This window comes from Ictalurus punctatus, chromosome 5, assembly GCF_001660625.3.
Source record: "Ictalurus punctatus breed USDA103 chromosome 5, Coco_2.0, whole genome shotgun sequence".
Lineage (NCBI taxonomy): Eukaryota > Metazoa > Chordata > Actinopteri > Siluriformes > Ictaluridae > Ictalurus > Ictalurus punctatus.
Window position 1 is genome coordinate 27,202,266 of NC_030420.2, and position 25,183 is coordinate 27,227,448.

General features: G+C 38.9%; 1 protein-coding gene across 1 annotated transcript in view; it reads left to right on the plus strand.

Moving 5' to 3' along the window:
• The first annotated feature begins 8,422 nt into the window (after window positions 1–8,422).
• sema3h (sema domain, immunoglobulin domain (Ig), short basic domain, secreted, (semaphorin) 3H) overlaps window positions 8,423–25,183 on the plus strand; it is a 29,320-nt gene continuing 12,559 nt past the window's right edge. The window contains exons 1-8 of the mRNA XM_017468304.3: window positions 8,423–8,973; window positions 16,515–16,669; window positions 17,774–17,836; window positions 17,929–18,048; window positions 19,184–19,277; window positions 19,409–19,528; window positions 20,424–20,569; window positions 20,816–20,930. Coding sequence (XP_017323793.1) covers window positions 8,874–8,973; window positions 16,515–16,669; window positions 17,774–17,836; window positions 17,929–18,048; window positions 19,184–19,277; window positions 19,409–19,528; window positions 20,424–20,569; window positions 20,816–20,930 — 913 coding nt within the window. The 5' untranslated portion in view covers window positions 8,423–8,873. The remainder of the gene's footprint in view (window positions 8,974–16,514; window positions 16,670–17,773; window positions 17,837–17,928; window positions 18,049–19,183; window positions 19,278–19,408; window positions 19,529–20,423; window positions 20,570–20,815; window positions 20,931–25,183) is intronic.

The following is a 25,183-nucleotide window of genomic DNA, read 5'->3' on the forward strand; positions in this document are numbered from 1 at the left end:
CAGAGTGCTCTGGACCTCAGACTAGGGCAAAGCTTCATCTTCCAACAGGGCAACGACCCTAAGCACACAGCCAAGATAACAAAGGAGTGGCTACAGGACAATTCTGTGAATGTCCTTGAGTGGCCCAGCCAGAGCCCAGACTTCAACCCGATTGAACATCTCTGGAGAGATCTGAAAATGGCTGTGCACCGACGCTCCCCATCCAACCTGATGGAGCTTGAGAGGTCCTGCAAAGAAGAATGGGAGAAACTGCCCAAAAATAGGTGTGCCAAGATTGTAGCATCATACTCAAAAAGACTTGAGGCTGTAATTGGTGCCAAAGGTGCTGCAACAAAGTCTTGAGCAAAGGCTGTGAATACTTATGTACATGTGCTTTTTATTATTATTATTATTATTTGCTTTTTTTTAAAATAAATTTGTGAAGATTTCAAACAAACTTCTTTCATGTTGTCATTATGGGGTATTGTTTGTAGAATTTTGAGGAATATAATGAATTTAATCCATTTTTGAATAAGGCTGTAATATAACAAAATGTGGAAAAAGTGAAGTGCTTTGAATACTTTCTGGATGCACCATAAGTTGCCCACTCTGAATAATACCCCATGTTGCCAGCTGTTTAGGTACTACCTACTGTGTACCTACACTCCTTGATAATTTTATCAGTTAAACCTAGCATACAATAGATGCACAATAACTGGCTGTAGCCTATCTGTTGCACCGCACAAGATGTCTGCTCAATACACCCTGATGATCAGTGGGAAAGAACCACCATGGACCACATTTTATTTGGGTGATGTATCATTCTCAGAATATCAGTGACACTGATGTGGTGCCTTAGTGTCAGACCCAGCAGTAATTTTGGGGATTAGAAGCACCTTAATGTCACTGCTGAGTTCACAACAGAATATATCTTTTTAACAGCAGTCCTGTGGTCAGAAGCTGATTACGAAGGCTTAAGGAGTATTTTAACATGTGGAAGGAATAAAATAATCTACAGCTTTTTGCTGCTTATACACCAACACTCCTATGCCTAAAATCCTGGAACAGTGACACCAATGTACAATGAACCACCACCCAAATATTGGTTCAATGGTGGTCATTAAGCAGAGCAAAAGCCATGCCTTGTATACCTACAAGTTAGACATTCCTTGTATACAAGGTTTGAGCTCCAATTGGAGTTTTGCATGTTCGCCCTGTGTTTGCATGGGTTCTTTCCGGGTTCTGCAGTTGGACTGTAATGGACTGATGTCCAATCTAGGGTGTATTTTCATCTCACGCCCGCATTTCCTGGGATAAGTTGTGGATCCACAGTGACTCTGACCAAAATAAACAGGTTTTGCACTGAAAATGACTGCATGAATAAATGAATGAATGAAGGTAGGACATTTCTTGAAAGTAATGGGGTGGATTTGCTTCTCAAACCTGCAGGTGACAATAGAACAAGAGTGGTAACTTGCAAACCAACACCTTGATTCAGAAGTTAGCTAACAGCAAACACTATTTGAGCAGAGGACCACACCTAAACCCACGAAAACTCTGCTCGTGTCTCAATAAGTAACATACAGTATATAATTAATATATTTAGACTTTATTCTTACATATAGTTGATTTTAATGTGAATATGACATGGGGTAAGGGCCTACAAAAGTGTATTATGATTTAGTCAGGCAGAACCTGCTCTTAGTGGTGGAAAAAACACTTCAGGAAGGAACTCGTCACGATGCCGCCTGCGCGAGCTGCGTTAAAAAGCTGCAGGCGTTTACACACAGCGTCTTTCCTAAAGACCGGGACAGTCTCTCTCTTTCTCTCTCTTTCTTTCTTTCTGTCGCTCTCTCTCTCGTCCTCCGGGGCGTTTTTCACTCTCAACTAGCTCCGACGGTGGAGTGCAGCGAGCCTCTGCGAGACTCCCAGCCTTTTATACGCGGCTATTTTTAGCTACCAGCTAGTGGGACTATTTTTAACCAATGAGCTCATGGTTTTCCGTCGCGGCCAATCAGAGAAGAGAACACGTGTTTATGAGAAATCGACAGCGAAAGAGAGAGAAAGATGAGCGGACAGCTGGTAGAGAGCGCGAGGGCCGGCGGGCGCGCGCACGGCTCGCGGACTTCTCGTCGACGTCACGGATTTTCTTCGCGTGACAGCGGAAACTCGTCTTTGGCTTGGTCTGTTTGTCAGTTTGTGGCATATATGTAGGTCTGATACTTGTTTAACATCTCCCCAGTCCACTGCACAGTCTGTTCTCCATCTCTTAACCATTTCTTTAATGTGAAAAGCACAGAAAGGACGCCGAACACGTCTTAAATACAGTATATAAAACGATTCCAGCAAGCTCTTATGATCATTGTTTTTTCTTCATGATCATCATGTTTTATCCTAAAGCGACACCTGGCGGTCGAGTTTAAAATTTCAGCCTCGTCCATAACATGTCAGGTGTGTTCAATTACTATGATACAGGATATGGCAAAAAGTTTGTGGACATCTGACCATCACACCCATATGTGCTTTTTGAACATCCTATTCCAAATTTAGTCCTCTTTGCTGTTAGACTAACCTCCACTCTTCTGGGAAGGCTTTGCACTAGATTTTTAAATGGTGGCTCTGGGGATTTGTGCTCAGTCAACCACAAGAACATTAGTAAGATTAGTAAGGCACTGATATCAGGTGAGGAGGCCTTGGGTGTAGTCAGTGTTCCAGTTCATCATGTTCAAAGGTGTTCAGTGAGGTTGAGGTGAGGGTTCTGGGACACTCATGTTCTTCCACACAAATCTTGGCACGCCATGTCTTCATGGAGCTTTGTGCACAGGGACATTGTCATGCTGAACCAGATTTGGGTCTCTTAACTTCAGGAAAACTGTAATGCTACAACAGCATATAAAGACACAACATATATCACATAAATGACAATCATATAACTGTGTGTTTCCAGCTTTGTGGCAACACATTGAGGAAGAAACACATATGGATGTGAGGGTCTGGTGTCCACAAACTTTTAGCCATATAGTGTATGTAAAGGTCCAGCTACAGAAAACTCCTTATAAGCAGATAACATGACTGAATAGTGACAACAGTCACGTTAACGTTTTATTACCGTTTATGACTATAAATACGCTGAAATGGTTTTTTTTTTTTTCACAGTGCCGCTTCATGTTACCAATTTTGACTAACACCATGGACTCTGACTGGATGAGAAACATCTGTCTGAATTTAAGAATTAATATTATTAAAAAACAAACCATGTATTTATGTTGTCACCATGTCATCAGGCTATGAGAGAGAGAAAAGGTATGAAAAAGAAAAACATATGAAATTTCCCTTTCTGTTGCAAGAATGTTTTATGATGTTTAACAAGGTCAGTGCTGTTCCTGAAATATTCTCTCTTTTTATACAGTTATGTGAAAACTGACGTTCACCAAATGTCACTTTTAGGTATTATTATCTTGCATAGTTAATTAGTAGTAGTAGCAGTAGATCATTTAGTAAGTTATTAATTAATCAATCCTTAGTTACATATGTGCATATACACGCATACTGTATACAGTATGTATAATATTACATGTTAGTGTTCTTTGTTGTTATCTTTATTGGCTATTATCTATTAGCCATTAGGTAAAGTAATGTAGAATGTGCTAACATTAAAGCTCACATTTATAGTAGTTAGAAAATAACTGATTTAAGAAGTAAAAATGTAATTTAAAAAATTGTATTACCTGCTCTATTTGTTTATACTTTGAAAATGTTGGTGTGTGTTTACAGTAATGAAATTCTCAGAAGAGTTCATGTTTCATTGGACCAGATAAGTTTGAGTATTTTTCAGGTTAAATTTGTAATATCATAGACCCTGGTTATGTTTGTTTGTTTCAAAATCAGTGTCCTTGATAATGAGTCTTTATTGGTCACATATACACTAGAGCACAGTGAAATTGTTTTCTTTGCATACCCTAGCCTGTAAGGAAGTTGGGGTCAGAGCACAGGGTCAGCCATGATACAGCACCCCTGGAGCAGAGAGGGTTAAGGGCCTTGATCAAGGGCCCAACAGAGGCAGCTTGGCAGTGCTGGGGCTTGAACCCCTGACATTCCGCTCAGTAACCCAGAGCCTTAACCGCCAAGCCACTGCTGCTCCTTGATGTGTCTAATTTGCAACGAATGTATTGTTCTTTGCATTGTCTCTCTGTTACATTATCACTGGTGTGCTGGCGTGTTGGGTCCATGGATTCATGGTGTTGGCTCACTGGAAGTTTTTTTTTTATTGCACCATTCTGAATGAACTCTAAAACCCAGGAGATCAGCAGTTATAGAAATACTTAAACCAGCCCAACTGGCACCACCCAGATAGCAGACCAACACTGAATCAACACTGAATCAATGTTAATGCATCAACCAAAATATCACTGAACCAATGTTAAAATTTGAAATTTAACAGTGATTTTTCATCAAGTTTGCATCCTGAAATAATGTTATTTCAACAATGAAAAATAGATCAAGATGGACAAAAAATCAATATTTTTTCAACTATAGGGAAGGGTCGTGAGGTCACAAACTTAATAGGATCACTGGTCCACATATTTGATTTGGCACAGGTTTTATGCTGGATGCCCTTCCTAACACAACCCTCCCATTTTATCTGGGCTTGAGACCGGCACTGAGTACCTGCCCGGGAATCAAACCCAGGCCGTGGGAGTGTGGGATTCTTAGCTGCTGGACCACCAGAGAACCCTCTAAGGACCATGAATATGCTCACTAAATGTCACAGAAATGCACCCAATTGATTTGCATTGTGTTGAATGAGGGGTCGGAGGGATTGACATAAAATCTAAGCCCTACCAATGGGGAAGTGAAGCTGACCAAAAATCAACATTGATTCACTGTTTGTCTTTTCAACACTGAAAAGCAATGAATTATCAACATTGATTTAATATTATTTAGCATTGACTATTCAACCTCAATCAAAATGACAATTCTGATGGAATTTCAACATTGACTCAATATCACCTTTCTATCTGGGCAACAATCATGCCATGGTCAAAACCACTGAGATCACATTTTTCCCCCATTCTGATGGTTGATGTGAACATTAACGGAAGTGGCTGGCCCGTATCTGCGTGATTTTATGCATTATACTATATACATGATTGAATAGATAATTGTATGACTGCTTCGGTGTACAGGTGTTCCCAATCAAGTGTTCAGTGAGTGTACTGTCATGTTGTGTCCCCGCCCTGTCCACTAGATGGCGACATGGATACGCTATGCCGTACAGTCAGTTTAATTGTGCTGTATTCCTTAATAGTGCTGTCTCTCTCACAGACAGTCTCACTCTGATTCATGTGAAATGTGTCTCTTGTTTAGATTGCCTCTTAGATTTCTATTAATTTTCTGTCTCTCAGATTCTAGTGAATTTATTCTCTCAAACTGCATTGCACAGCAAGTCTTTCTGGTTACTTCTTTAGAGCACCCATCTCTCAGTGTGTCTCTCTAATTATCTCTTTTCCAGATTGTCCCTTAAAGAGTCCCGTTAAAAAGATCTCTCTCTAAACTTGTTTCTTTATTTATTCAAAAAGATCTCTCACTCAAATTCTCTAATTATTCTTTCCTCTCTCTCTCTCTCTCTCTCTCTCTCTCTCTCTCTCTCTCTCTCTCTCTCAGATTGTCTTTCTAATTCCCCTAAGTGTCTCTCTCAATCACACAGTCTAATTTCACATTAATAGTGTCTCTCAACCAGTGTCCCTAATTCTTCTGAACAAGTCCTGACAAGTGTCTGTCTCTCAGACTGTCTCTCCAATTCCTCTGAAAAGTTTCTCTCTCAATCAGACTGTCTTGCTAATGTCACTAAAAAGTCTCTCCCTCAGACTGTCTCTCTCTTTTTTTAAACATATCTCTCCTTCAGACTCCCCTCTAATTTCTCTGAAAAGTGTCTCTCTCAGACTCTCACTAATTACTCTGAAAATGGTCTTTCAGACTGTCTTTCTGATTCCTTTGAAAATGTATCTCCCTCAGACTCTCTCTAATTTTTCTGGAAAGGTCTCTCCCTCAGATTCCTCTGTCTCTCTGATTCCTCTGAAGTGGTCTCTCTCAATGAGACTGTCTGTTTGTCCAATGCACATTAATATTGTCTCTCTCAAGACAGAGATGTTACTCTCATTAATTTCTCTAAAATGTTTATTACCCCCATTACTGTAATTCCTCTGAAAGGTAACTCCCTGTCTCTCTGATTGTCTCTCTCATTCCCCTTATATATGTCTCTTCTAGACTCTCTCTTATTCCTCATGAAAAATTACCCCGTGATCCAGTCTTTGTGAATCAGGTCAGTGTTGTCCAGAGGTGGGTAGAGTAGCAAACAACTTTCCTCAAGCACAAGTAAAACTGCTTATAAAAACAATTACTCAAGTAACAGTAAAATGTAATAATGTTAATAATGACTTGAGTAAGAGTAATAAAGTATCCAGTGAGAAGACTACTCAAGTAGTATGTTACTAGTTACTTCGGATCTGATTAAAATGAAGGGAAAATCCTGAATCTCAGACTACATGTAGAACTGTAAGTTGCACATCTCCTGGAAAGTCTGTCTGTTCTGTTTATATGATATAAAACCTGGGTTCAAGATGAAGCAGCATATCCCAGTCCTATGATGGGTACAAAAACACACAACTTGTTATTTTCAACACAAAATCTCACACACATCCCAAAAAAACAAACATTTTCCCAACGGTTGACTGTCTTTATTTTCACAACATGTTAACAACATGGACTTGTCAGCATCTACATTTAAACAAGATGACAGAGAACAAAAGAACAGACTATGGAACAGAAGAGAAAGTGTGTGTAGGGAGAGAGAGTGTTTGTGTGTGTTAGTATGTTTGTGTTTGTGTGTGTGTGTGTCTGTTAGTTTGTGTGTGGAGGGGGGCACACGTGTGTGTTTGTATGTTAGTATGTTTGTGTGTGTGGCACACGTGTGTGTGTGTGTGTGTGTGTGTGTGTGTGTGTGTGTGTGGCACATGTGTGTGTCCTGCCTGCTTCTTCCACGTCTTTGGCCATTATCTTCCAGGACTAAGCCGCTTGTGAAAGCGCTCGGTTGTTGCGTCATCATTCAGACCACTGCAGCTTATCACAAGACTCGCGACCTCATTATATGTGATATAACCTAATTATTAAATCTACATATATTCATTACCATTTATCAATAGTGGAGGAACAGCACTGAATGTAGCGAAGTAAAAATACATTTCTGTGATTAGAAATGAATTTGAGTAAGAGTATAAGTATGGCCAGTTAATCCTATTCTTTAAAATAATTTGTTTTTTTCCAAAAAGTTATTCAAGTAAATGTAACAAAGTAAATATAGCACATTACTGCCCACCTCTGGTGTTGTCTCTCTCAAATTCTCTTTCTGTTTTACATTAATACTGTCTCTCTCTCAGGCTAGAGTCACCGATTCCCTTTCAACAATCTCCCTGATTCTCTCTCTCTCTCTCTCTCTCTCTCTCTCTCTCTCTCTCTCTCTCTCTTTCTCAGGCTAGAGTCAATGATTCCCTTTCAACAATCTCCCTGATATTCTCTCTCTCTCTCCATCTCTCTCTCTCCATCTCTCTCTCTCTCTCTCTCAGGCTAGAGTCACTGATTCCCTTTCAACAATCTCCCTGATATTCTCTCTCTCTCTCTCTCTCTCTCTCTCTCTCTCTCTCTCTCTCTCTCTCTTTCATTCTCTTCCTCTCTCTCCCCCTCTCTCTCTTTTTCTCTTTCTCTCAAGCCTCTTTAGTCTTGTTAGTAATTGTATAATTTACCTTCACCATTCTGATTCTTAGTTTCCCTGTTTCTAATCAATAGTATCTCTCTCTGATCAAAACTGGCTTTGTGAGCCTAACTCTAATACCCACCATTACTACCCCGCAGTTAGTCTGTCTGTTTGAACATTAAAACTGTCCACAGGTGGAGATTAGTTTTAGCCCAGGGCAGATTTTCAGTAGTGAATTCCTAGTAATGAGACGTTTTAGTGTGAGATAATGTTTAATCCGCAGCTGGACCCCCATTCTAAGTCTCTTTCGGGAGCCGCACCACACACTGCCATGTGGCTCACTTCTCCTTTCTAATCTCTCATTCAGGACCTGTTTGCGTATTTAATTAATGCTCTCATTGTTGGTGCAGACGGGTTAGCTGGAATTTTGTGTTTGTATCAGGGAGTGATTTTGTGTGCTCAGCTTATAAGTGTTTGTAAAGTCCAGATAAGAATACAGAGAAAATGAGCAAAGGGTTTAGAGACATAATCAGTCAGTGAGGAGTCCAGAGCACAGTCAGACTGAGAGAAAGAGAGATGTTTAATGAGATGAAAGGCACACACCAACTGTCATAGCCCTCTTTTTGAGAGCACACTGAGGAGGGAGAGAGGCGTGGTATAGTTCCCTCCTTCTTTACAGAGGAGTGTTTGGATGTAAGGAGAGAGGGAAGGCTAAAAGAGGAACAAGGGAGAGAGAGAGAGGGAGAGAGAGAGAGAGAGAGAGAAGCATCAGCTGCAAATAGAGGATTAACCAACACCACTAGATATTCAAAAGGGAAAAAATGAGACCAAGAGTGCGTGTGTGAAAAAGAGACTGAGAGAGAGAGAGAGAGAGAGAGAGAGAGAGAGAGAGAGAGAGAGAGAACTATCCAAGGAGCCGTTGATACTGTTAGTTGACAGACAAGAAGACAAACAAGAAGAAATAGCAGAGAGATATTAAACCAGGCTGGATTAGATTTCTCTGCACTGTGGAGAAACACACACACACACACACACACACACAGGGAAGTGTGTGATGCACCCTGCCTGAGCGTCTGCGTTAGCTGTGTGCTGTTTGTTTGTGTTCAGATTGTTTACGGCGTAAAGTGTACAGTGTGTCATAGCCATGAGGAGGATATTATCTATCACCTATGTGTTGCTGCTGGTGATTACTTTATCAGGAGCATGGAGATCATCTCAGCCCAGACTGCAGTTCACATACTCGGGTAAGAGCACAGCTTTAACACTCTCTCTCTCTCTCTCTCTCTCCCTCTCCCTGCACCACTGCTGATTGGAGCCTTTTTTACTTTTAGCGTATATAAGTGTTTGTATTTGCGTGTGTGTTAATGTGAGCTAATCACAGAGAGATTACATAATCAGTGCACTCCAACTTCTGACCTTAAGGTCTTAATTACTTGATGATCCCTCTCATTGTTCCATGAGAATGTGTGTGTGAGTGAGTAAGTGAGTGAGCGTGAGCTTGTCTGTGTGCACATGTGTACGTGGGGCTCTAGTATATTATCCAGGGGATTTTGGCCTGATTTCCTAATTGATAAATGACATCTGGTGGTTTGTGTTATGCCACACAGACACACACACACACACACACACACACACACACACATACATATGCTTGAAACACTCATTCATACTGACAGCATTAGGACGCATGGTTTTGTTATGACTAATCACACAGGAACTCATGCCTGTTATTAGGGATTTAAATACTGTATGCAGTTGTCTCTCTCTCTCAGCAACAGGGATGAGCAGTACCTCTGATATATACACTTGTAATACACGCTTGAAATCCAAAATACTATTTACCGTTTTTGAATTTGGTCCATGCAAAACAAAACAGTGTAATTACTATCAACATACATTGCATAACAGTGTAAACTGACTCTCATGTGATTCTGGTAGAGCAGATACTCATGCAAATTCTCTGCAGCACCATCTTCTCAAAGGCACCTTGTGTTCATGAATAGCGCAGCTGGCCAAATGGAGACATAGCAATGTGTTGATTGGATTCATCATGTAGGAAAAGACATGAGACGTCCTATTTTCCAATAAGAGTATACTGTTTGATTTTTCCTATGCCACAGCAATTTGCCAGTGATTACAGTTTCTATTTGTTAAAGAATGACATGTCAGAAGTTTTATCTGTTTATAGTTCTGTTTAATGTTCTGGAACGTCCTCGAAACAAGTTAGTTCCTGTTATCAGGAACTATTGTTATCACTTGTGTTATAGCAGCTTTAAACAGTTCCCTCACTAGCTTCTCTTCTCTTCTTCTCTTTCTCTCGCTCTCTCTTATTCTCATGTTGGAAAACCTAAAGTTAAAGCTTTATCTTTATCTAAAGCACTGACACTGGATATTCCTTGCAACAATGCTAATTAAACATCTTCTCACTGAAAACATATAAACAATTATACCCGATTTTTAAAAATCCATTTGTATGCTGTCACAGCCATACAAGTCCCTGTGTAAGTTGTTACTATAGAAATGATCATGTATTAGAACAAGCACATTCGTATAAACCTTGCAGCTGGCACTGCTGTCAGAGCTGCTGTTATAGAAAATGTATCAACACCTTCTGACCAATCAGATTCAAGAATTATCACTATCCATCCATCCATTTCTATACTACTTATCCTACACAGGGTCACAGGGGAGCCTGGAGCCTATCCCAGGAAACTCGGGGCATAAGATGGGGGGCACCCTGGATCACACACCCATTCACACACTACAGACTATTTGGAAATGCCAATCAACCTACAACGCATGTCTTTGGACTTGGGGAGGAAACTGGAGAACCCAGAGGAAACCCCCGAAGCACAGGGAGAACATGCAAACTCCATGCACACAGTAAACTTGCTAACCACTAAGCCGCCATGCCCCCCACCTTATCAGTAATCTCCTTTATTATTCACCATGCGTTTTTCTAGATAGTAGTCTACTAGATGTTTACTAGCAGGCGAAGCTGCTAAGATCTTGTAACTATATTATGCTCTCACCAAAACCACAGGTGAACATCTCTGATCCAAAATACTTGTATCAGTGTTTTTTGATGGATATTTATCTGTAGCAGTAATTCCTGTCATGTCCTCCAAATAAAATGTATTTCTGTATTTATTATTTTTATTGATTTGACCTATTTTGTCATTTGTATCAAAATACATGTCTATATATTTTTGCCCAATCCTGCTCAGTGCTCTGAGCTGCTTTCCCAGGCACAGTGTAACCCTCTGTTCTGACTCATCCATGCAATCAGCACAGATTATCCATCAAAAATCTTTCGTATTCTAAACTGGACATGACGTATTCCCACAACTAAATGCCCCCCTAGACATTTCAGTAATGCTTTGCTGGGTCTAGTTGACCATCAGCATTAAATCACTGTATCTGATTGCTTAAGTAGCTGAGGATGATAGATTTGACTCGTCCGGTTGCTTTCAGTAATGAACTTATTGATTAGTTTGTGTTTGAGTTTTCACCATTTACAAGCATTGTGCAGTGTTTGAGCACACTCAGTGAGCTGTTAAAGCTCAGTAAATCAGCAGATGGATGATTTACTGCTACTGCTATGTGACAAAGTCATTGGCGAAAGTGCCAGGTTGCCAGTGTTTATTGGACAGCTGGTGAGAAGCTGAGTTCTGCTTTTTCAGCTGCAGGGTTCAACAACAGCGCTTTTACAAAGTGCAGCACTGAGAGAATGAAATGAGCGTGTGATAGCAAGAGAGCAAAGAACAAAATAATGATATTCAAGAAAATTAATCTGTACATATATTGACTTGTTTATGCTCCTTCTCATTGCCATTTATTCAGTTTAAAAATATAGTTTGGTATTTTATAATGAATTTCTATTATCATATTATTTTAGAATATGATAATTGATAATTGATATTATATTATCCCTGATATTTTGTTATATCCCTGATATTATATTCTTGTGAATATATGTTGAATATAGTGGAATTTATCTGATATTTCTCATTATGAAGTATGATAAAAAAAAAAAAAAACCACATGATTTTTATGCCTATTTCTACACATTTCTAATCATTTCAGCTTTGGGATTTATTACTTGTTCTTATTTAATATAAATTGAATGTAAATTATGTATACTTAATCTCTAAATGTATTGTTCTAAATGTAATATTTTCTCTTCTTATTTAATATAGTATTGTAGTACATTTATTATGATCTGTTCTTAATTTAATATTGTTCTATTGGCAGATAACTTCCCAGAAATAATTCAAAGCGTATACAAAAACGACCATTTTAAGCTTGAAATTAATTTTTTTTAAAGTGTACGTAATCTTATAATTAATTTTTCATAATCTCATATTTTTCTCATAATAATGAGAAAATGCGAAATATCCTATAAATCCGACTGCACTCAAGCTTCCAGAAACGATCTGAAAAATAAAGCAAGTTGATTAAACTAATACTGTGTAATAAGAATGTGTAACCATCTACAGTTTCAGAAGTAAGTGCAATACTTGGGTGTGACAGGCAGCGAAAAATAACAGAGACCTCATTATAAGACGTGTGTGTGTGTGTGTGTGTGTGTGCGCGTGTGAGGACTATAATTATGATGTATGCTCATATTTAAGAAAGGTTGTAGGTTATGTTGAAAAGGTGTTTCTGAGTGACATTTGACAAATTCCAGACATGAGGAATGTGTGTTATGATGTTTACATATGTGTTTGCATATCAGTATGTGTCTGTGGCTTATGCATGGATGTAGTTATAAGTGTGTGTGTGTGTGTGTGTGTGTGTGGGTGAGAGTGTATGAATGTGTGCCTTTCCCAGCCCTGCTCTCCAGACCTCTTTTCTCTAATTAGGCCATAATTGTGGAAATGATAACCCCATTTCCACAGGAAGTGTGTCCCGTTTCCAGCGGTCCCCTACAGCGCAGGAGGAAAACTCTTCCCCAGGGGAACACTGCCCAGACAGGCTATACATTCAGATACTCACTCTCTCTCTCTCTCTCTCTCTTTCTTTTTCTCTCTCTCTCTCTCTCACGCACACCTACACACGCATAACGGACACACTAGTCCATTTCCACATAATGACATGGTTGAGAGCGACTATGCCACAAACTGACTCCTGCATCAGTTTTTTTTTTCATGCTACTCTGTCATTTAGCCCAGCAGATGACATGACTGCACAATAGTGGTTGAATTAACTGACAGATGGATATATGAGGAGTTCATTAGGTTAAACTTTTTTTTAAATTTTTTTTTTATGCATGTACACATGCATATTTTCCCACTAGATAAACTCGAAACAAACATTCCATCTCATCAACAGGATTTATTTATTTATTTTTATTTATTTTATTTTAATTTATGTGCTTGTAGGTGTTATTTTAGTTACAGTGACCATTACATCTCAAGTTTTTCTGAAGACAAGAAAGATATCAGACCGCTAAGGCCTTTCGGTCAAATAATAAGTGTGTATTGTGTTGTGTGTGTGTGTGTGTGTGTGTGTGTGTGTGTGTGTGTGTTGTCTCTGATATAAAAATATCTTTATCAGTATCACACAGAACACATTTGCAATAATCAAATATTCTACAATGAGCATCCCCATGACTAAGGTAATCTGATACACACATACAGAGAGAGAGAGAGAGAGAGAGAGAGAGAGAGAGGTTAAATACTGGATATCTTCTGCTGATGTTCCCACCCAGATTTGAATATGAAATGCTTCCTCTTACCAAGTGCGTGAAAAGTTTGAACAAAGAAAGAACTGAATAGATGAACTGATAGGGATAGATGAGTGGCATAGGGACAGATGGATTAATGGATAGATAGATTGGTGGCTGCTGTGTGATGGAATCAGACAGGATGGAATGATGGAAGCAGATGGATGTGGGATGGATGGATGGACAGGTTGTTGAAGAGAATGGATAAATTGACAGACATTTTGGATGATGGATGGATAAATGGGTAAATGAATGGATGGGTGGTGGAGGGATGAATGGGTGGTGGACAGATGGATGGATGGATGGATGGATGGATGTGTGGGTGGTGTAGGGATGAATAGGTCATGGGTGGATGGATGGATGGATAAGTGGTGTATGAATGGATGGATGGATGATTGGTGTATAGATGGATGATTACATGGGTGGTGGATGGATGGATGGATGGAAGGATGGATTGATGGGTTGGTGGATGGATGGGTTAGTGGATGGATGGATGGATGGAGGGATGGAGGGATGGATGGATAGGTTAGTGGATGGATGGATGGATTGACGGATGAAAGATGGATGGATGGGTTGGTGGATGGATGAATGGAAAGGTGGGTGGATGGATGGATGGAAAGACGTGTTGGTGGATGTAAGGATGGGTGGAGAAGTGGTGTAGGGATGGATGATGGATGGATGGATGATTGAAGAGAGAGATTGTGTATGGAAATAGATGGATGAACAGACAAATGGATGGAATGATGGATGTGTGGATGGAGGGATGGACAGTCAGATGGATGAAAGGATGAATGTATCTGAGTATTTGTTTGATTATGTGATAAAGGTTAAAAAGTTTAGTTTTTTTTTTTTTTTTTAAATTAAGCCATTTGAGGTCAAAGGTTACTTGGCTTTAGTAACTAGTCATTAAGGGGTCATATGAAACTGAGCCCAGAACCCAGGCCACACACACACACACACACACACACACACACACACACTGAGAGACAGGTGGAATACCAGCCATAATCCTTTGGAGGGGTTTTTAGTTTACACACACTGCACATACCCGGCCCCCCGAACCCCCCCCCACCACCACCACCACCACCACCACCGGCAAGGGTGGGGTGGGCGCAGCTGGTGCTGCTCTCACTGACTCAGGAATCTGTGTGTGTGTGTGTGTGTGTGTGTGTGTGGAGAGGTTGTGAGGGTAATACTATTCTGTGGGCACACAAGAAGAGTCTGTGAATAATTCTAATTAAGGAACTATGTTTTGCGCTTTAGAGAGGTATGTGTGTGTGTGGTGTGTGTGTGTGTGTGTGTGTGTGTGTGTGTGTGTGTGTATGAAACAATCTGCAAAAGTCATATTTGTCAGCTGACCACAAATCCAAGGCAGCTACAAACTCTGTGTGTGTGTTTTGTACGTGTGTGTGCATGCATGTAGATTGCGTTACTGCTGTCAGGTTTTAACAGTGATGTGTTCAATTGCTAAACTCACCACAGGGATACTAGTATGTGTGTGTGTGTGTGTGTGTGTGTGTGTGTGTGTGGGTGTGGGTGTGTGTGTGTGTGTAATATCCTCATTGCTTCATATCTTTATCTTTTTGACCCATTGGTTCATCCTTCGGTCATCAGCAGGCAGGATGAGTCTGTAGATTATTGGATTTCAGAGCTGGTTTTTCTGGTCCAGCTGTCTAGCTTCTTGTCCTTAGACATCCTAGAATGTGTCTGATTTTTTGTGTGTTTGTTTGTGTGTCTGTGTGTGGTAGTGTTGTCTTCCAGTAACCTCAAAAATGTATGCGATATTACAGAGAGAGACGGGGCGCTTGAAAAATGCACGTTTTGGACGTGCTTCTCTCAGATCTGCTCCATAATACAGACTAAACAAATCCAGATTCTTCTGTCATTTTAGCCCAGCATTCTTCTCTCCAGTTCTGATCTACTCTAGAGTGTATTGATCCAAGACATAGAGTCTGTGTTTTACAACTAGTCTATCTTTCTCTTCTAATTTTGGACAGTTTTCTGACTCAAATCCTTTTCATATTTCAGGAATATTTCCTTTGCTTATGCCATTTGTATTATGTAATATTGGGCTGGCTATATTAAACATGTGTTAAATCACTCCCTCTCCCTCTCCCGCTTCTTGGCTTATGACACATGCATCTGGAGTGTATGGGCAATTACCATGGACAAGAATTTTGACACATTTCCGTGTATTGCAAAAAATAGACAAACCCTGTTTATAATGTTTGTACGTTTAAAGGCAGTTGAATTCCTTTAATAAAATAAAACACATGACTATAAAAATCTGAACCCAAAACTGTTTCACTACAACAATAAATGCATTATGATGAGGCTTACATGAGATAAAGTCTTAACAAACATGTACATTTATTCAACTAGAGCAATGTAGTACAAAATAATTTTGTTAACACACACTTCCCTGAAGGTTTTCTGGTATTCATGCACATAAAGGTTTACTGCTATCTGGTACTGTATCTGCTATCTAAGCACATAACCATTCTTTCCTCTGTAAAATTCAATGAAAGAGCATATTCTACATGTTTAAAATGTAAATTTTTACATTCCCAACATCTGGCTGTGGGTCCATACTTAATTCCTTAATTTTTGTCTTCCATTATAAGCGTGCTTTTCACTCTTTTCTCAGTTCAGGGAAATGTGTGGAATTTCCTGTATGTGGTAATTGTGTGCTACAGATGCGATGAAAAACTCCCTGAGGTGATATGAGGAAGAAACCTTGAGAGGAACCAGACTCAAAAGAGAACCCATCCTCATCTGGGTGACACCGGATAGTGCAATTATATATAATTCCCAGTTATTCCCAGTAACTGTGTACTACATGGTCAAAATGTGTAAATGTGTAACCAGGAAATTCGTTATAGTTTTCACAATTTGTTGACATTGTCAACTGTTTACTCATGGAAACTTGAGTGCGAAACTGTTTGCAGTTCTAAAGCTAACATAGCAATTGTAGTCCTGGGGTTTTATCCCAGATGTGAAACAGCGTTATTGGAAAACGTTTCATAACGTCTGTCCCTATCTGTCTGTGTCTCTCAGAGCTAGTCCGTAGTGGCAGGTTGATGTCTTTGCCGCTCTCTGCGGGGGATCTGAACTCTCTGCTCCCTGATGAAGATGGCCGTAGCCTGTACATCAGCATGAAGGACTATTTACTGTCAGCCAGCCTGGATGATGTTACACAACCCCATCGCAAGGTGATCACACATTCTCAGTCCTCACTTTGTCTCACACACAGCTCACAGCAATAATGAAAGGAGCAGGACTTCAGTCCTGCCGCATTGCCACTGTCGCATTACATCAGTGACACCACCTTATGCTCTGTGAGTGTGTGTGTGTGTGTGTATATGTGTATGTGCATGCGTGCGAGTAAAGGCAAGAACCCATGTAGTATGAGGTGCCATTTATGCAAATAGTACTGCTTACTTGGGCAAGAGCTCGGTCATTAAAGTTCTGTCACCACAAGGCTGTGAGTTTAATGCTCATCACTTTGTCTGAAGACGTAAAAGAAAACATTTTTTTTTAAACATTCTGCATTTTGATTCTCTAGAACTCTAGATTAAAAATCTTGAATGGTAGCACTACTTGTATTGTTCTCTACTTGATATATCGCTTCGCTTATATCTCATTTGTATCTCGCTTTGGATAAAAGCATCTGCTAAATGAATAAATGTAAAATGTTATGTTAGATAATGTTTATCTGAAAGGTTAAAATGGCGTATTTGAGTATTTTAAGTGAGATAACATATGAATAAAGACCTAAACAGCAGGTCATACTGCAGCATTGTGTTGCAACATGTTCATGCGCACACAAGCGCGCACAGACACACACACACACACACACACACACACACACACACACACACAGACATCTATAAAATATGTGCAGGAATCCAGAAGCAGAAACTGCCTTATCTTATCAAAACTGCCATTTCAGTCCAGCCCTTTCCATTTAAGTGACTAACTCCGTGTGTGTGTGTGTGTGTGTGTGTGTGTGTGTGTGTGTGTGTGTGTGTGTGTGTGTCCCTACCCTACATGACTAACTGTACATTTATGCAGATTAAATCTGAAAGATACAGGAATGCCAGTTCAATAAGGTCTCAGGAGTGGGAGCTGTTATTCATGCACTGACTCATCCATCTTTAATACATTAGCCAACAATCATTTACACAATCATTTACACTAACAGAATTATTATTATTATTATTATTATTATTATTATCATTATTATTATTATTACTACATTTGACTGTGTGCATTTCTTTTTTATGACTTCTGTTGCTTCTATGTTTGTGTTTCAGATTTACTGGCCTGCGAGTCCAGATCGAATCCAGGACTGTCTGATGGCTGGAAAAGACTTAAAGGTAAAATACACACTATTTACTATTTAAATAGACTTTCATATTCATGTAATATATTCATATATTCATTTCCTGTTTTGTTGTGCCCGGTCTAGCTGGACTGTGCCAATTTCTTGCGTGTATTGGAGCCCTATAACCAAACGCACCTGTACGCCTGTGGAACGGGAGCCTTCAACCCTCGCTGTGCCTACATCCCCACCCGCCTCTTCCTCATGGTACAGAATGCTATATTATGGCTGTAAGATGGGTGATATATAAGGAATTAAACACTTCAGGATGTCCTGTTGTAATCAACGAAGTAATCGGCGAAGCTATCTCTTATAGCAGAGTAATTTTCAGACAACTACTGTTTTTATTCATTAAAAAACAGTGCATCAAACTATTTTTATTAAAGTATTCATAGTTATATTTTATGTTGTGGAACGTTTGTGACACAAATTAGTTACTGTTATTACTTTTATGTCCTTCCCTTACCAAAATATTCTTTCTCTCTATCACATTTATAAGTTTACAAGGCAAAAATGCAGTACCTTCCAATACCTTTTGACCAATCAGAATCAAGCATTCAACATAAATGATGTCACAATACTATTTGATTGGGGTATTGTCAGTCCTAGTATAACCCTGACCAACTCCATTTGCTGCACAACAAGCTGGTTGGACATTGAACTCTGTTTCTTAGAAGTTTTTTTTTTTTTTTTTTTTTAAATGCTGCACTGCTATTTTGCTAGCATACCATATATCCTGATATGATATTTCTGACATTCCCCTCCTCGCCATGCAATAGACAATATGTAGATGGTAAAAAAAAACACACACTCATTAGTAATGCGTTCACTTTAAGTGTGTCTGAAAACGCACTGTATTTTCTATATAGTGTACTATTTTGGGAGCGTTGCCATAATCTCATAGAAAGTTGGTGATGCATGAACTTCCTTCAAGGCTAAACCATTACAGTTTTGAAAATCAGTGTTGTGGCTATGAAAGCAGTGAACCAGGAATTTCAAGAATTCTCTCTATTGTAATTACTAGTATGCTATAACTACTATAGTAACAGTGTTATAACCAGTGGTAACTACCATAATACCAGTGTTATAACAAGTAGTAATTACCATAGTAACAGTGTTATAACAAGTAGTAATTACCATAGTAACAGTGTTATGACAGGTAGTAATTACCATAGTAACAGTATTATAACAAGTAGTAATTACCATAGTAACTGTGGTATAACCATGTTTGCAATCCATGGTAGTGAATGCACAGACGTGATGAGTATAATGTGTATGTGTGTGCGTGTGTGTGTGTGTGTGTGTGTGTGTGTGTGTGCGTGTGTGTGTGTGTGTGTTGCAGGCTGAGGATCAGACGCTGCAGTATGAACAGACAGAGTCTGGAAAAGGAAAGTGTCCTTATGACCCCCACCAAAAGACTGCTACTGCCATCATTGGTACTGCAGTTTGTGTGTGTGTGTGTGTGTGTGTGTGTGTGTGTGTGTGTGTAACCTTTAATCTTCATTTTTAAGTTTGATGTCCTTTAAACTTACTGTTTGTGCTTGTGCTTGTGTGTGTGTCATTGCAGATGGAGAGCTGTATGCTGGAATCACTTCTGACTTTATGAGTCGCGACTCTGCATTTTTTCGTAGTCTGGGAGAACGTCATGTGATCCGCACAGAGCAATATGAGCCAACCTGGCTTCAGGGTACACACACTCCCACACTTTCACATGTACAGAAAAATAAATAGATCAATATAAATCAGTACAGAGTAGCAGGTGGATAGAAAGGAACACAGAGAAAGGAACACTTGAAAACAGAGACGCAACAAGGCAAAACTCGCCTGTTACGACTCATTTAAAAAAAATACATTTACACATTTTCACCACAAATGTAGTGGTTTAGTTTAATGTCTGAAGTTTGCTTTTGCACCAGCTCTACGAGGCTAAACAAGGATAATTATTGCACAGTGCTAATCTGATCTGGAAGCTATGCTTCCCCTACTTGTTAGCTACATTAGCCTTGTAGCTCCAGTGTATAAATAAAGAGGCAGTCATTTGTTGTTTGAACAAATTCATTTGTGGCAAGTGGAAAGTTGTATAAATTTTATTATTAGATGAACTACACTTTAATATTGTTAATTCTCAATTCTGAGTGTCCTTGCTCCATAACAGTAGACGGAACACTATTCCTTTAAGTTTCAAGAGAAAGTGAGGGAATGACAGTTTATAGCTGTTACAGTGTGAGTGATAACAGGAACTAACTTGTTTGGGAGACATACCACATTAATGGTAACTATGAAATGTTGTTCTTTAACAAATCAAAAATTGTGAATGGTTCGAAAGGGATACAACAATTTGGGATGTGTTGTGATAGGAAAATAATCCACGTTTGACTGGTAAAAGTAATTCTACATCGCAGCACGCACATCATTGATTATTTTTTTCCTACAACAGCATAGCCCGTCTTGTTTAATCCATGCGTAAGTACTCTGACATACAAAGAAATGGCCGTATCAAAAGTCTCATTTCTTCTAAATCAATGAACCTTTTCACTTTCTTTTTTCTCTTTCTCCCTTCTGTTTTTCTCTGTCTGTCTCAGACGCTGAGTTTGTGCGTGTGGCCGTGATGAAGGAGAGCGATAATGAGGAAGATGATAAGGTCTACTTGTTCTTCACTGAGCGTGCTCAGGAGGCTGAGGGGCCCGCCGGCAAAGTCCTGTACACTCGAGTCGCCCGCGTCTGCAAGGTGTGTGTGTGTGGTTTGTGCATACCTTCTCTTTTGGGACTGTGCACTTGCATATCTACCTACATGCATGGAGGTGGACGTGCCCGTCTGCATTTCTGCCTGACCCATATGTTTGAGTAGTACATCACTGTACTTTAATCAAATACCTGAAATCACAGATTACATTTTGATGTGATCATCTGATCATCTGCCCGCAGTTTTGGTATGTTTTGTGAAGTTTGTGTGTTTGTGTATGTGTTTATGTAGAATGACATTGGTGGCCAGCGCAGTTTGGTGAATAAGTGGAGTACGTTTCAGAAAGCTCGAATGATCTGTTCTGTACCCGGACCTGATGGCTTACAGACACACTTTGACCAACTGCGTAAGTAGTGCACACTAATAATTAAAATAATTCCTAATTAAAACAAAAATAAAATGAATGTTAAGCATAAAATAATGAATGTTCAAGTGTATTTTCGGTCTGAAAGATATACCTATGCTTCAGATAACGCTTAGAAAACATGCCAAGGTATATCAAAGCTCCGTGATCAGTGTTTACACACACACACACACATACACACATTCACACAAACCAGGTTCTTATCACTCAGTCTCTGTAAGCAAAAGCTGTAGAATAAACAATTCTTCTGTGATTAGACTAAATGAACTATATCAAACATGCACACACACAGTCATACACACACACTCACACATACGCAACACAAATACACTTCCAACAAAAACCCTTTATTATACCTTCACCAAACATTTAAGCTCTGGTTTGATATCTGTATAAGGTGTTTTCACATCTCATAACTGCTTCTACACAATCTCTCCCTCTATCTTTTCTATGTAAATGTAAAAGGATCATGCCAGTCGTGCAGAGGCATAGTGGTTAGTGGTTAGCATTAAAGAAAAGCATGTGACCACTTTCTAACAGATTCCATATGAACAACCCAGTCTTGTGGTATTCGCAACTTTGGAGGTTTATTTTTTTCCGTTTCAAGTTTAAGTGGTGTGGCACAATGCTCACAATAAGGCAGAAACCATGAAAGTCAAAGCAAATGGTAAATATGGTGTTATTTTTGTCATACAGTATAAAGTCTTTTCTTAGTAACTTGCAAACACATTTGAGGAATATGGTGATATTTCCAAGTATTTTGTCTTGTTTTCATTGTCATTTCACCTTTACTTAGCAGCTAAGAGCTACTTAAGAGCTAGCTATAAATCATTACCCTTAGTCTTGCTAGCTAGCTTGTTCATTTCCCAGCTGCCTAGCATTGGGTTTTCTTATAACTTCATTATATAATTATATTATAATTGAAGAGCGAGTTCAATTTTGTTCAACCTCCCATGTTGAACAAACAAATTCACTCGTTTCATGAAATGTCGCAAATGCAACATGCAAAATGTATAGCTAAATGTTAGCAATTTGACGAAATCCAAAATACTAGCAAATCTGGAAACCTTACTGTCTAACAAGACTTGTTATTCATTGTATGATTGTTATTCATTTTAAATGTTCATACAATGTTATTGTCACTACATGAAGGACTGTATTTTTTTAAACTCATGAATCACTGGAAGGAAATGTCATTTTAAATACAGGAAATGGCTGCCAGCAGTGATGATGTGAATTTTAGTGGTGTATTAGCTATGATTTAGCTATGTATTAGCTGTGTATTAACTAAGTGTTGATTATGTAAAGTGGTATGGACTTTCACTACCACTATCCGCCAATAGTGCAAAGTAGTGTTAATCTTTTTAGCTTTTTAAGCTTGTTTGGTGCATGTTAAATTTTAGTGGATTTTGCTTAAAACACACCTGTCTCTAAATTAAGATGCTCCTGAAGGCATTGGTTGCTTGCATTAGGTGTGTTTATTTTGAGCCTGAGCTACACTCTTCAGTGTTAAAGATCTCAGAGCAGGTTTGAACAGCCTTGATACACCCTTTCAATTGATAATATAAAGACTAAATAATATCTCATACGCTTACTAAAGTTTCCATGACTACATAACCCAATAAAATCAAGTCCCAGCTTCCAATCGCTTAATCTTACATAGCCATGACAACATTATTACAACCATCTTGTGCTTACGGCGCCATCAGCGTGTCTGTGAAAATTCCATCAGTGTGATATTTACACCATGCTCTGTTGCCTGGAACAACTACATCTCCCAGCAGGCTCTTGTGGCTCTGGGGCCCTCATGATGCAGAGCTTGCGGTGCATGGATAGACCACACTACACTCAGTGTGTGGCCAATGGTACTGTAAAGGCTGCTAGAGCTAGGGTCTAGATGAAAAATCTTAATCTGGATTTTAACACATATAAATAAAACCAAGGATTATAAATAACATCCATCTGTCATATATAAAATTCACTTAATTTACCAGCCTACTTGGTGGGTTATGGTGCTGCTTACCTAGTAAAAAAGTCCTGTATAGTATTATAGTTTATATTTTGCACTTGCAGTAGTTCCCTGGTGGACTAGTGGCTAAGGATCCAACACTCTCACTGTGACCTGGTTTTGATTCCCAGGTAGGGAACCCTAGCCACTGGGGGTTGCACTCAGTGCCAGTCTCAAGCCCGGATAAAATGGGAGGGTTGTATCAGGACGGGTATCCAGCGTAAAACCTGTGCCAAATCAAATATGGAGACCAGTGATCCACTGTGGAGACCCCTAACAAGAGCAGCTGAAAGAACAACAACAACGTATATCTCTTGCATCATGTCTGTAGGCATTTATGTGCTCAGCTTGACAATTCGAAGGTCATATAAGGTTTATTCTTTTATTAATTTAGCACACATTTTTTCACTTATTTTACATCCATCGTAGCATGATTAAAAATCACACACATTCATAAACGCATAAACACAAGCATGTCCTTCTGGCACTTTTGAATCACTTTTGAATCATTTTAGAAATGTAAAGGAATACTTCTGCATTTTTAAACATAGTGTCTTACCACAGACAAGAAATGTAAGGTTTTTTTCCCCTGTACTAAGAAAGAATGGAACGATTGTTGGAGAAGTCAACATCTGCCCTAAAACATCCATGATTAAGCATTGAATAAAATAAATAAAGTATGTTTTGGCTAAACAGGCTAATCAGACCAATTTCCTCAGTGTAAGGAAGCAGATCAAATACACTATCGATGCAGTAAACAGAAATTAAGTTTAAAGGTTGAAAGAGTCCTTGAAGATGTGTATAGTTAGAGTTGGGGTGGTGATGTTTTGTCTAGTGAGAACTGAATTTATAAATCAGAGAGCCAAAATTGGCATGTGAGCTACAAATGTAATTGTTGATCCTAGCTTGCTATAAAACCATCACTGAAAACTTTACCACAAAAAGCTCCATCCGTTTATATACTTGTAAGGAAGATTTTGCCAGAATGGGGAGCAAACCTATACCACAACTAGTGAAAACCTCACTAAGAGCAAACCTGCTTTGACTGTGATGTGGCATCTGTGGGCTGTCTCTCTCATAATGACTTTTCCACTGCAACAGATTGTGCCTACTTTATTTAGTAACATAGATTTATTATTCCTCACTTACATTTTTAATTAAGTCATGATTGAGTGGATTCATTTCTGCTCCAGTTTGAATAGCCATCTGCCTGTTGATGCTATTAAAAGTAGAACCATGCTTTAGTGCGCGTGCTTCAGTGTACAGTATGCACTTCAGTGTTATACTACAGAACTGCTGAATGCTCGATTCTGCAGAAAGTGTTGGTTAGTTTTTATAACGACAGAACTCTGAGGTTTTCTGTGAGGAGAAACTTATTTATAATTTATAGATGAATCTCCAGTATAAGTGATTTGTAACAGTCAGCGGTAAAGTTTCTGACACGGGAGAGGTTTTATGACGAAGGTGCACTTTTTGTTGTATTAATTTCAAGAGATTGATAAAAGAGAGGTTGGTGAGGGAATGACTCTTTATAGTTGCTATAACGGTGATAACAGGAACTTATTTTGTGGATCTTCCACAACATTAAAAGTGACTATAAGCTTTATATATATATATATATATATATATATATATATATATATATATATATATATATATATATATATATAATTTGATTTTTTTTGGTAGTTTTTTCTATATTTTGTTTTCAGTTTTAGTTTTAGTACTAAATCTACTGTTAGCGGAAACAGTGACAGTTGTGGAGGTGGCTTTACAGGGCATATGTGTAACATCTTTGGAATGTGCAAAACATGTTTAAGGTATTATTATTGGCCTAAAAAGTATGTTCCCTGTCAGGGTGACTGAGACCTGTGGTGGATTTGAGGTTTTCATTCAAGTCCATAATATAAATGAATATTTCAAGGACATTAACAAAATTAGCTTTAGCACAAAATATATCAACTCTGCATAATGTGCCATACAATGGGTTATGATTAGAAACCTAGTTTATATACTTTTTCAGCTAAGAAAGTTATTTGAAAATATTACCATAGCACACCAGCGCTTACCAGCTGTTTGTTAATTTAAAAAACTCAAACAACACAAATGACAGTATTGAATTTGCCTTATTTTAATCTCAGCTCATTTCAAAATTAATATCTCTGTTTAGGATTTATTTATTTTCTAGAATATTTTATTCTCATTCAGGAAAATGTTTATTTGAAGG